Source organism: Etheostoma cragini, chromosome 8 (assembly GCF_013103735.1).
Source record: "Etheostoma cragini isolate CJK2018 chromosome 8, CSU_Ecrag_1.0, whole genome shotgun sequence".
In the NCBI taxonomy this organism is placed as follows: Eukaryota; Metazoa; Chordata; class Actinopteri; order Perciformes; family Percidae; genus Etheostoma; species Etheostoma cragini.
The window spans coordinates 1,299,849-1,312,582 of record NC_048414.1 but is presented as its reverse complement, the minus strand read 5'-3'; the positions used below and the strand labels follow the sequence as shown (position 1 = coordinate 1,312,582).

General features: G+C 43.4%; 2 protein-coding genes across 2 annotated transcripts in view; both read left to right on the top strand.

Moving 5' to 3' along the window:
* Positions 1 to 818: 818 nt before the first annotated feature.
* Positions 819 to 5,164, top strand: rfwd3 (ring finger and WD repeat domain 3). Its single transcript, XM_034880289.1, has 5 exons — positions 819 to 1,004; positions 1,455 to 1,631; positions 1,712 to 1,926; positions 3,484 to 3,698; positions 4,822 to 5,164. The coding sequence occupies exons 1-5, from the start codon at positions 886 to 888 to the stop codon at positions 4,963 to 4,965; spliced, it is 870 nt and encodes a 289-aa protein (XP_034736180.1). The 5' UTR covers positions 819 to 885; the 3' UTR covers positions 4,966 to 5,164.
* A 3,780-nt stretch (positions 5,165 to 8,944) lies between these two features.
* Positions 8,945 to 12,734, top strand: part of LOC117949016 (Golgi apparatus protein 1-like) — a 36,457-nt gene continuing 32,667 nt past the window's right edge. Inside the window, exon 1 of the mRNA XM_034879007.1 lies at positions 8,945 to 9,406. Coding sequence (XP_034734898.1) covers positions 9,074 to 9,406 — 333 coding nt within the window. The 5' untranslated portion in view covers positions 8,945 to 9,073. The remainder of the gene's footprint in view (positions 9,407 to 12,734) is intronic.

Genomic DNA, 12,734 nt, shown 5'->3' with positions numbered 1-12,734 from the left:
TGTTTTGTCCGCTAGATGTGGATTTGAGCGGCAAATCTTGCACCACATTTCAGTGCGCTCATCATTAGCTTCAAGCCAATGCACGTCTTGGAGCCACTTTTCCGAAAAAACCCTTTTCTTCGGCTCCGGCTCCAGTTGGCGTTTCTTTGTAGGTGGCGAAACACCAAAGAAGCTGCTTAATGTCTGTTGCTTTTTGGACATCTCTGTGCGAAGTTTGAAAGCAACATGTCATGTGTAAGGTAAGATGAAAAGATCGGTCAAGTACGCAAAGGCGCGTAGTAACACAAACGGCATTACGCTTTCCCAATTTTTGTCGCGCATGCGTACTTGCGTACCAGTTATGTGCACCCCTGTTTATAATGACCGATAGACAATTCTGAACCGAACAGCTGAGATGCAGGCAGCACAGTTGCTTCTCGCAGTCGGCGAGTGTGTGCTGCCTGCATCTCAGAACTGCTTTGATCTCGTGAGGTTATCGGTGCCTGCGTGTGCATGACGTCAGAGCAAGTCGGGATCACGTCAATTACAAATCTAACCGGCATGCATTGGACAGTGATCGCTGTTGATTGATTCTGCGCAGACCTGACTCATCTCGAACAAGCCTAATGAGCAGACAGCTCCTATACAGTCTTTGGTTTAGATACTACGCATTGTTTTTATGGTCATACGGTTGCGTATGATGGCTGAGAAAGCCCCGGACTTTAAACGCTGTAAGACACTAGATTAGAAAACCCAGACAATAGTCTGTTTCCTTAGAAAGACTTCCTTCTCTCTGCTTTGTGATAGTTGACAGTGACAAAAGTCTTTTCTGTCTCACACTGTCACTGGCCACCCTTCCTGTGTCCTCCTGCAGGTTGCGGGGTGAAGAAGGTGAGCGTGGTCAACATGAAGGCGAGTCAGTACGTTCCCATCCACAGTAAACAGATCCGAGGTCTGTCCTTCAACAGACAGAACGACAGTCTGCTGCTGTCTGCAGCTCTGGACAACACCATCAAACTCACCAGGTACACACACACACACACACACACACACACAAAGAGATAGACTGAGACACACACACACACAGACTGAGACACACACACACAGACTGAGACACACACACACACACACACACACAAAGAGACAGACTGAGACACACACACACACACACACACACACACACACACACAGACTGAGACACACACACACACACACACAGACTGAGACACACACACACACACAGATATACAGACGGAGACACACGCAGATATACAGACAGAGACACACACACACAGATATACAGACGGAGACACACACAGATATGCAGACAGAGACACACACACACTCACTCACTCGATCACTCACTCACTCACTCTGACTCTACAGGAGTTTTTCTATAGTATTAGATGGGATTTGTCCTCTCTCTGGAGTGATGTGATTATGTACTCAACGGACTGACTGTGTGTGTGTTGCAGTCTGCTGACCAACACGGTGGTTCAGACCTATAACGCAGGGAAACCCGTGTGGAGCTGCTGCTGGTGTTTAGACAACAGTAACTACGTCTACGCAGGTCTAAGCAACGGCTCGGTGCTCATCTACGACACCAGAGACACCAGCACGCACGTCCAGGAGCTGCAGCCGCTCCGCTCCAGGTACACACCAGCCGCTGACGGTACAAGTGAAGCCAAAAACACCTGATAGCTCTACCTTGTCTAACCCGTGATGTTCATAGGTGTCCGGTGGCGTCTCTGTGCTATGTCCCGCGGGCGGCGTCCAGCTCCTTCCCCTGTGGCGGTCTGATCGCTGGCTCTCTGGAGGGCGGCTGTTTCTGGGAGCAGGTCAACGAGACCACATACAGACCGCATGTCCTGCCGCTGGAGACCGCCGGCTGCACCGACATCCAGGTGGAGACAGAGAGCCGACACTGTCTGGTCACCTACAGGCCAGGTGTGTGCAATGCAAAACCAGTGAAGTTTTTCTAAATGATTTCTTTTTTGTTTTTTAAGATTATTTTTTGGGGCATTTTAGGCCTTTAATTGACACGACAGCACAAGCCATGAAAGGGGAGAGGGGGGGAATGACATGCAGCAAAGGGCCGCAGGTCGGAGTTGAACTCCAGCCCTGCTGCATTGAGGAGCAACCCTCTATACACACGCGCTACCAACTGAGCTATCTGGGTGCCCTTTAAATGATTTCTGATGATCTGGAGTGTAAACATAGTGAAGGTTGTCTTTATCTTTTTACATTTTCCCATGAAAAAGCCGACTCGGTGCACAAAGGACTTATAATAAAAAAAACAACAACAATGTAAGTTTGTAATATAGCACCTTTTACAATGTCAAGTGCTTCAGATAATACAACTTGGGAAAAATTAAGACCTAAAGAGTAAAATGAGCAAGTAAAAAAAACTAAAAAACCATTGGAAAATAAAAGTAAAAAGACTCAAAACACATTATGAAACATTAGATAAAGGTCAGTTTGAACGAGCAATAATTACAGTGAGTGTCCAGCTCGAAAAATGCTGAAAAATTGCTGCAAGCAAACAGAACCGGACCTGAACAAGATCCGCACACCTACACTGAACATCACTGAAGGAAATCCTCCCAAAACATCATTACATTACGTCCATCAAATAAAGAACAAATCTCAACTGTTCCCAAATCATTTGGGCATTTTCAGCCTTTTTTTTTTTGGGGTCTATTTTTTGACATTGTTTTTCCTAATGAAAACAACAGACTCTGTAATGAAAACAGTCCCAGGGAGCGTCACGCTGAGTCGACCATAGCAGGAAAAGTGCTGATTCATGAGCAGCTTGCTGCGTGAGGAAGAGTGTAAACACAGGGAACTCAAAGGTGGAACCAACACATCTGCCGCTCTGTGAATAACACGCAGATGCAGCCTTGACAACTATCGGCAGACCGCAGAGACATTTCACCTACACCAACAGATTGTCTTCACGTGTTTATGTCTCACTGCAGTCTCCCTCAAACTGTCTGAAAAGTCTGATTATTCACGTGTCTGCATGCAGATTATCAGGACAGCACAACCAAGACATCAAGCATTTACAGCAGATTAGGGCTGCACAATATGGGAAAATGTTAAATTGCCATTATTTTGACTGCTGTTGGGGTTGTGATATGATTCACATGTGATATTGGTGGGAATGATCAGTTTTTTTTGGATCACCATTCTCAGTAAAACAGAAATAAAAATCACTATAGTCATCTAGTGTGATTTATGCGAGGATCTGTAAACAAAGATGGTTTCCTTTAGTCCGTAGCACAGAATACGTAGGCCTAGGACATCTCTGCAGCCCCACAATCGGCCATTCAGAATGGTTAGACACATATTTTGCCCCCCCCGCGATTTGGATAGTTGTACTAGTCCATAATTTTGATTTCTATAAAATTGCGTTTAATCGTGCAGCCCTACAGCGGATTCAAAACATGTTTCAGAGCAGGACTCAGTCTGCATTCATGTGAATGTCCCCCGTTTGTCCCTTAGGCCGCTCCAACCCGTCCCTGCGCTGCGTCCTGATGGCGCTGAACAGGACGCCTCAGCAGGACTCCAGTCAGCTGCCCAGCTGCTCCTGCGCTCCGGTGCAGACGTTCAACGCCGGCTCGTCCTGCAAACTGCTCACCAAGAACGCCGTTTTCAAGAGGCCGGACGGAGGCGGGACGCTGGTCTGCGCCGGGGACGAGGCCTCCAACTCCACCATGGTCAGTCGTGTGTGTGTGTGTGTGTGTGTGTGTGTGTGTGTGTGTGTGTGTGTGTGAGAGAGATATCAGGGGGATAGTTCAGTGTTTCTGCTAGATACATTCAGCAGTGATGTCCGCTGCTATTAAATTATTGCTTCTGCCGCTTTAGGATTTTATTAAAAGTCATCAAGTCGTAATAACACAACTCTGCAGAGCCGTTTGCCAGACTGAACTCATGTGAACAGTCATCGGCTCTCTCTCCCCTTTGTCGGCGAGGAACTGGAGTGGTGACCAGACACCATTACTCACAATATCATGGCAACCAAGTAAACAATTGCGCGATCTATCTTAGAGTAGTTTTTCCTCAGACAGAGTGGCACACAGTAATGAAAGCCTCAGTGTCTGTTTCACCATGAAAAACCAGCTACAGTAGCTAAGAAAGTAGCATTATGGGCACTGGTTTTTATAATTTTACTGGATGTCAGACCCCAGATAAGACGAGAAGCTTGCTTCCTGCATAAAGTTCCCTTGGATTTTGTAATTAAAATTAACACATACTTACCCTTTATTGTACGTAGAGATTGGCATGGTGTTATTTCAGTTATCCTAATAGCTGATGTGATTAGCATTGAGAGATGATCTTATGGAAAGTTCCCCATGCCTATCTCTATGTATGGTGAAGGGTATGTGATGATTTGGGGGGGCAATTTTAATTCCAAAGGCCAAGGGAACTTCATCAGGATGTATAGTATTAGTAGTAGTAGGGGTGTATACTTATGCCCCGTGCATTTTAAGGAAGAACATTTATTTATTTTACATTATTCATTCAAAAAGAAAATTGGTGTCCTTTAAAATGTTGGATTCCCCCCCAAATTTTTTGAGTCAAGACATTAAGATCAATTTTATTCTTCTTTTTAATCAACTTTAGCATGGGTGTGTAAACCCATGCAAGCCACTGTATGTGGTGCTTTAAGATGCATGTCAGGTAATCTTAAGGAGCCCAAAGCTACCAAGTACATAAAAAAATTACTTTATTTGAGGTGTGTTTGTTTTACTTGACAGAGCCAAAAGTTATCATGGAAACAGTCTCTCCCAGCAGCTTCTTTGTCGTCTTCTTCTGACCCCTTTATGTCCCGGTCCTCAGGTTTGGGACGCCGGCAGCGGCTCTCTGCTCCAGAAGCTTCCGGCCGACCTCCCGGTGTTGGACATCAGCCCGTTCTCGGTGAACGGCGAGCACTTCCTGGCCTCGCTCACCGAGAAGATGCTGAAGCTCTACAGGTGGGAGTGAACGGGACGGACTTCACAAACTTTGGAAAAACAAAAAAAACAAAAAACACACACAAACTCAGTCGGAGGGCGCGAGTAGATGACGCAGTCTGTCTTCTACTGTGGAAAAATCTAAAAGCTGCTCAACTTTTATCTGTTTACACGCGCAAAAAAAAAAACCTGGACCAACCCGAGGAAACATTTTTGGTTTATTTTTCTTTTTAAATGACAAAAAATCTACGTTAGTGAACATTTGGGGACCGTTGGCCTGCACAGAAAGCAGAATGAAGCCAGCAGCGTGGGACAACTGGACAGATTGGGAGCACGTGTGTCCCTTAAAGCCGAAAGATTGTGATTCCACGAGTTAAATTCTTAACGTACGAGTCCTTTTCGTGTTCGGATCTTCTTCTTCTCCGCTGCTAAAGAGGTAGAAGCGTTGAAGGCTCGACTGAGTTTACAGAAGGTGGTTTTCTCTCCTGTGTTTTTAGTCTGACGGAGGTGAAACGGCAGTTTTCCTCCACCAGTCCTGCAGTTAAAGGGTGTGTGTGTGTGTGTGTGGGGGGGTTTTGGTCTCTTTAAAAAATTGGCAGTTTAGGTGTGTGGGGGGATTGTCTGTCTGTCTGTGTGTGTGGTGGTGGGGGGGGGGGGGGGGGGGGGGGGGGGGGGGCGTCTGTCTGTGTGTGTGTGTGTGGCTCGTCAACTGCAAATCATGCACACCTTATTTAAATGACCATTCTCAGGCTCTTTACATTCATCATGTATTTTTCACTCAGCCATTTACTCCCATCCATCCATCATTTCTGTATCCATCGCCATTGCGTTAATATCCCGCATATTCCATCGCACTTCTTAAGAAAACCGCAAAATTAAGGATTTTTTTCCCGCGACAATCACAAAAAAAAATCTGCATTTTTCTGGAAGGACCGGTGTCGTCTTTCTGTCTTAAATACTTTAACAAGAAACTGAGACCTTGACGTGCAAAATTATCTTTTAAAGTCACGAACATCATATTAGTAATCCATGGCTCAATTCAAACGGGATCAATGTCAATTCAACCCCCCCCCCATTTACTATCATGTATATTTTTTCATGAATGGAGGTCCCATGGTGGAGGGGGGGTACTCCGCCTCTCTATTGGTTTTTGTCTCTCCTCAAAATATTAATATCACAGTTTCAAACCGGACAGAAATGAAAAAGAAACTTAACAACTGTCTGGAGAAAGCAGGAAACAATGCGTCAACATTTCTAAACCACGGCAGCGCTGTTGGCGGATGATTTGTAGTAAAAGAGCGAATTTGTGTTGTCCTGAAGGAACCGGTTCAACAGATTAAAGGAGCATTACCACTGGTTTAGCACAGCTAACAGGTTTGTGGTTTGCGTGTTTAGATCTGACGCTAAAGTAGACTTTTAGCATCAACATCAAACTCCAAAGGGCCGTGTTTTACGAGATGGAAGTGAGGATGCGTTGCGCCTTTTTTGCGGCTTGTTAAACGGAGAGTCTGGGATGTCGGAGGATCCTTGAATCCACCGTGACCGAGAGGTTAGAAAACAATCCGTTTTCCATCGACTCCCGGACATTACGTCACTTTGACGTCGGTGACGAAGATGAATAAATATCATCGGCCGGACTAAGTTTTCCGAGGCCGTGGCTGTCTGAACGATATAAAATCAACGTAAAAACGCGATGTGATGTAGAGATTGGTCAACAGATCTGTGACATGTTCATGGTTTGTAGTTAATGGGACTAAACGTGAGACTCCACTTAGAAATAATGGGAGTCCCTGTGGAAGATGTCAGACTTCACTCTTCTTCAGTTTTAATGACTACGTTTACATGCACATAATATTAATTTTTCCCTCTTATTCTGAAAAAAAGATTATTTCTCCTAAATGGTTTACATAGTTTATAAAAGACAAACTTCCCCTTATATTCCTGTTTACGTGCAGCCCTAAAAAATAGGATTTTTCAGTGTTGGCGGGCCGTGCGAACACAGCTTCCCTCTTTCATTCCTTCAACCAGCTTCTTTTAAACAACGGCGTTGTGGTATTTCCTCATTTTCCAAAAACCTTTTAATATCCAAGTCTTTGATTATGTTTAATGAGTAGCCGTGTGTTTTTCCTCCTTTCTTTTGGTCGTGCCTCTCTACCGCAGCCCTAGGTTGGCTGGTTGGTTGGTTTGTGTACAGCAACCATAGCAACGCACAAAGCTGACCGTACGCCATAAACTGGCAAGAGGCCGTAAACTGTCTCAAACTGCTGTAAAAACCCTCATATCACACACGTCTATATGTCACATTTGAAATATTTCCATATTCTGAATAACAGTGGAGTATGCATGTGAACGTAGTGAGAATGCAGGAAAAAAGGAACCCCGATTTTATTTTCAACATTTCCCTCACACAGTCAGTTGCCACGGTTTCCACCTCCGTTTATTATCACCATCTGTCCAGTTTTGGATTATTTTTAACTCCCCCCCCCCCCCCCTGAACTGAACATTAAGTGCCAAAGGACTCAGCTGGTGTAAATGTTTTCTTTCCTCTTGTTTTTCTTTCTGAAAGGAAGGTGTGTGTATATATGTATATTTGCTACCAACTGTTTGTGTACGACTTCAGAGTTAATAAAAACGTGAGTTATTTTTAATTAAAGTCACCGGAGTGGACGGTTTGATGAGATTCGCTCTGACAGATCTTGGTAGGATGAACATGCATCTGTGAGACCAAGACTCAAAGGTCCACAGCTCACATCAGGTCGGACATTTTAGTAAAGTGGAATAAAATGAATTAACCCCTGTGTCGTCCTCCCGGGGAAAAACTAGAAATGGACACTTTTGATGTTTTTTTAAACATATTTTACCAGTTATTTTGTCACTTTTTTGTCACATCTACCATGTTTTAAGCGCTTTTATAGGCTGGGTAACCCCCACCGCCTGATCTGCGGGTGATTTGATTTCGCCCCTGTACGTTTTTATCTTTCTTGCTTTTGTCACAAATCTGCTGGAACCAATCACAAACCGGCTTATCCACCTGCCGCTATTGGCTGGTTTAAAACGCCGACGATAGATGAAGCGACCAAGCGGCTTATTCTTTACAACATGGCGGCGACCCGTTGATGACGCCGTTGCTGCTACGTCACCTGGATCTTTGCTCTTATTGGTTGAAGGACTATCCAGTTGCGTGCAGAGTCATTTGAACTACGCCCGTTGATCGCGCCTCTCGTGCAGAGAAAATCCCGAGCAGACTCCCCAGAATAATGTCCAGCTCGGTCTGGTGATAGCAGGACTAGTACTCTTACCACCAGTATATATATACCACTAACACACTTTTTGTGTAAATAAAAAATAAAAAGCAGAAATCCTGAATTATTTTGTTTAAAAGTTAGAGTCGGAGGAAGGTTTGTCTATGATAATCACAGGCTGTCATAGTGAAGTCAGAATAATGTCATGAAGTGGAGTAAGAAACATTTATTTTACTTGCAAAGAGCAACTTATGATTACTGTCTGTTATTTTTGGGGCAATTAGGTTGAAAGAAACTCCAAAAACTTTGAAAAAGGGTCAAATTTGAACCCGGGGAAACGATCATTATGGGATGCTTCAATCTAGAAACTTATTTCTACCAATGATGCTGCTTTCAAGGCAAAGAAAAAACAAGAAAAAACATCAGAAAAAGGGCCATAAAAAATAGAATACATGCCAGAAAGTGACAAAAATATTGGGCAAAATAATGTAAGTGTGTTTTTATTTTGACCCAGAAAAACTAAATCACATTTTGACATGAAGCCAACACAAAGGTGGATGTAAACAAGCTCTAGCAATCCAAAATCACAGCTTCATGGGTGCAAATTTGCTTTATATTTAAACCTAGCTTTTTTCTTTCGGGTACTTCCTGTCAAAGTACTGCAGTATTAACATTTGTACTCAGTTTATCTGATACCTTTTACTTTAATCTTCTATTAAACACAAAGAAATGCACTAAGTTTCCATGGTGGTTGTGTGATTGGACGCTTTTGCTAATTATTCATGAGCTGTCCAGTGTCATCGTAGAAAAAAAAAAAAAACGTCTGCAACTTTACTCCTAGTACCCATATTTCCTACAGCCCCTGAATGCAGCAGCAGGCTGACTGGCTCTGTGAAGATGGCGGACTGTATACGTGTTCCTCTGCTCCTGCTCTTGCTGTGCATCTTGTCGTCTTTGCGTCCAATTCAGGGAGAAAACAACCTCATCGGCAAACTCACTGTTAATGCGGATAACCCACAGAAGCAAGCCGGGGGTGTGGGGCCGGCTGCGGGGGTCCCGGGAGCCGCTGAAAGGAGCCTGGTCGCCGGGGCCTCGCTGCCTCGGAGGCGCTCTACCGGCTGGAAGTTGGCAGAAGAGGGGGTGTGCAGAGAGGACCTGACCCGGCTTTGCCCCAAACACTCCTGGAACAACAACCTGGCGGTGCTGGAGTGTCTCCAGGATAAGAAAGAGGTAACGTTGCACTACCGGGACAATATGCTGTGGTTGCAAGGAAACAGGCAGGGTGTGCCAGTGCCTGCTGAACAAAACCGTTAGCTAGCTGTAACAGTTAGCCAGCCGCTAGCTCTCGGCGTGAGATAACGTCACGCGAAACCCCGGTCACAATGTTGGCAATTAATTAGATTTCATGTCGTCTTGAATATGACACACGCTGTAGAGCAAGATTAAGTACATATTCAGAGTCGTCCGGATCAACTGCTTAGTTCGGCTTGATGCAATGCCACATATGGCACTTACCTTCTTTACGATTTGGTAGTTTCTGAATCGTGTCGTCGCATATTTCTTGTCTTTAACGTCTCTGCTGAGTTGGAACATCGTAACGCAGATTCACAGAAAAACAACTGGAAAACCCCCAAAAATAAGTGACTATGTGGATCAATTGTGAGCCGAATATACCAGAAGACATAGTTGTTACTGATTAACTTAAACATTTGCTCAGCCTGGTGTCAGTGGTTTAACAGTGACCTATAACATATTAAACTGGCAGATTATTAATGCAGTTTGGAGTCACAGGACAAAGTACATCTGGACTAGCTAGCTAGCTGCTAAATGTAAAACTGGACACAGGCTTTGTCAACCTGCAGTCGTAACAGTTAAAAAACACAATTCACCATAAGATGTATTAGACAGTTAGGTAACCTGGCAATTTTTTTAAACCCATAACGCTAACGTTAAGGCAGATAACAGTTACCTTTCGCTGGTTAATTTGTGGGTTTGTGTATTACCGTTAAGTACAACGTTTCGTGTAATTATACACCTCACGTTACACGGCAGTTAGCCGTTTTTCTTCGCCTCTGACAACCCACTAAACCGGTTATAGACGGCATGTAAAACCTGGTTTTAAAGTTGCATCCCACCCTAAATTGAAGCAGACAGAATAATGTTATTTTTTTTTAGGGTTGAGACTAGTTTCCCCCCCTGGGAAAGGTGTCAGTGGCCTCCCACTTCAGCCCGGAGCAGCACCAGGATTAGTAGTCATTGTGTGGTTTTAGGGTTAGTGAATGTTGTCCTGACATGTTGGGGCAACACATCTCCAGATGATACAAACAGATACAACTCTTCTTCCGCTTTTAGAGCCATTACAATGCATTATGTAGCACGCTTTGTATCTTAAAGGTCCCGTATCATGCTCATTTTCTGCTTCATATTCTGTAGTTTGTGTTTCACCTACAACATGTTTACATGCTTTAATGTTCAAAAGACATTAATTTTTGCACAATGTCTGTCTGAAAACGCTCAGTTTTAGCGCCTGTCTCTTTAAGTCCCTCTCCTAAAAAAAAAAACACCCCAGTCCGCTCTGATTGGTCAGTGTTTTGTGATCTTTCGCATCTGCGTCTGCAGCCGGGGAATGACTGTAACGATACAGACGAGGCCTTTTCTTACTATTTTAGACTAGCGTAGTTGTGACATCAGAATAGGGGGACCTATAGTAACGTCCCTGGTTTCCGGGGACAGTCCCCGGTTTTGGTGACGTGTCCCCGGTTTTCACTGTGACTGACAAAACCGACATTGAAATGAAAGAAAGAAAGAAAACATTGACTTAAACGTAGCTTATAGCCGCTCACCCTACACCCGCAGCCTCAAGACAGCCAGAGCCAGCGCTGCTCAGAGATGTTTCAGAAAGCCGTGTTTTACCATGCTAAAATCACTGATTATTTAAATTTAAATAAAGTCTGGTGGGTTTAGCGCACGTAATTTCGCGGAGTTTTATTTTTTTTTAAATGGATCTTAATCTTTAACAGGAACATCGAACTCCTTAGAAATCCTTTCCATAATGTCGTCAGACACTTAGAATAATAATCCGAGTCTTTCAGAAGCAAAACGAGCACTTTTATGAATGTAAACACAAGCTGGACAGTTATCCCGTTAACGTCCATTGTAGCTTGTTTCTCTGCTGCCGACTGTGGCGGCCTCGTCAGCCCCTTAATGAGACCCGCTCTGGGTCTAGTGTCCCCCGTTTTCAGTTTTACAAAAATAACAACATGACGTGGTTTGGAGGTATGTACGCATCTGAGCCGAAAATGTCCCCGGATTTTGTCTGAGAAATCTGGTCCCCTTGCATCCCGGCCGTATGCAAGTCCTAGAGTCTTGTTTAACCCTCGTGTTGTCTTTCTGTCAAAAATTAAAATCAGCACTTTTGTTAATGCTTTTTGTTGATTTTTTTGTTTGTTCCTTTTTCAACACTTTTAACGCTTTTTTTCCCAATGTTTGTCACTTTTTTTGTCGTTTTCAACACTACGTAACACTAACTTATTAACTTTAGTTTACAGTTATTTTTGTGATCTATGGTCATAAACCTCATTTATAGGAAATTATACCTAATGTTTGAGTTAGAAAAGCAGGAATTAGGAATAATTGAGACTAAAATTAAAGGAACGTACGTTGATGGATAATCACAGACTGGAATATGTCAACTTTTACACAACACTTTCTCAAAACCAGTTTTATTAGTTTTTCAAATGCTATAAAACGGAATAAGACGCCCCAAAATTAATGAAAGTAGAGATTTGTACTTGCCAAAAGAGCGTTGGGTGTAATCAATCATGTTATTTTGGGTAGTTAAAAAGAACATTGATATAGGACAACGGGTCAATTTGACCCGAGGACAACATGAGGCTTAAACTGTCTCTGAAGACGGGCTGTGTCCATTTCTCTGCTGATCGAGCAGTTTTAATACTTATCTCACAGTATTTATATCAAACCTTGACCTGCTTTATAAATTGAACAAGACTTGTAAATTTAAGTTTGTATTATTGTTGAATTTCAAGAGTAAGCTTTGTTTGTAATTTACATGCAACATACTGTATTTGCCTATGGATAGTACAGTTTGCAGGGCGGTATGTAATGGCAGAACAAACATTTACTGTAGGGCTGACACTAATCCTTTAATATTTGAGTCTACATACTGTCCAGGGCTGTCCCCAACTTAAGAAGACTCATGCTGTTTTAGCAACCTTTCGAGTTTATTCCAACAGATCTGTAAAACCGTGTTACTCCACACGGAATTATGCAAAAGCAACACTTTAAATCTTGTGTTTACCAAAGATAGACAACAAAGATATGCTCATATTTCTTGAAAGTAAGTCAGTTAGCATGAAAAGCCTTTAAAAAAATGACTATTTGACTCAAGAACTCTGTGGAGGAAGACCGAAATGATTTAATTTTATCACAAAAAGGTCACGGAGATGTCTTAAAATGTTTATTTATAGTCTGTCCACCAGAGGACGCTCTACAACGTCCCTGTTAGTGATGGCGTTGCATAGTCTGTCCACCAGAGGAC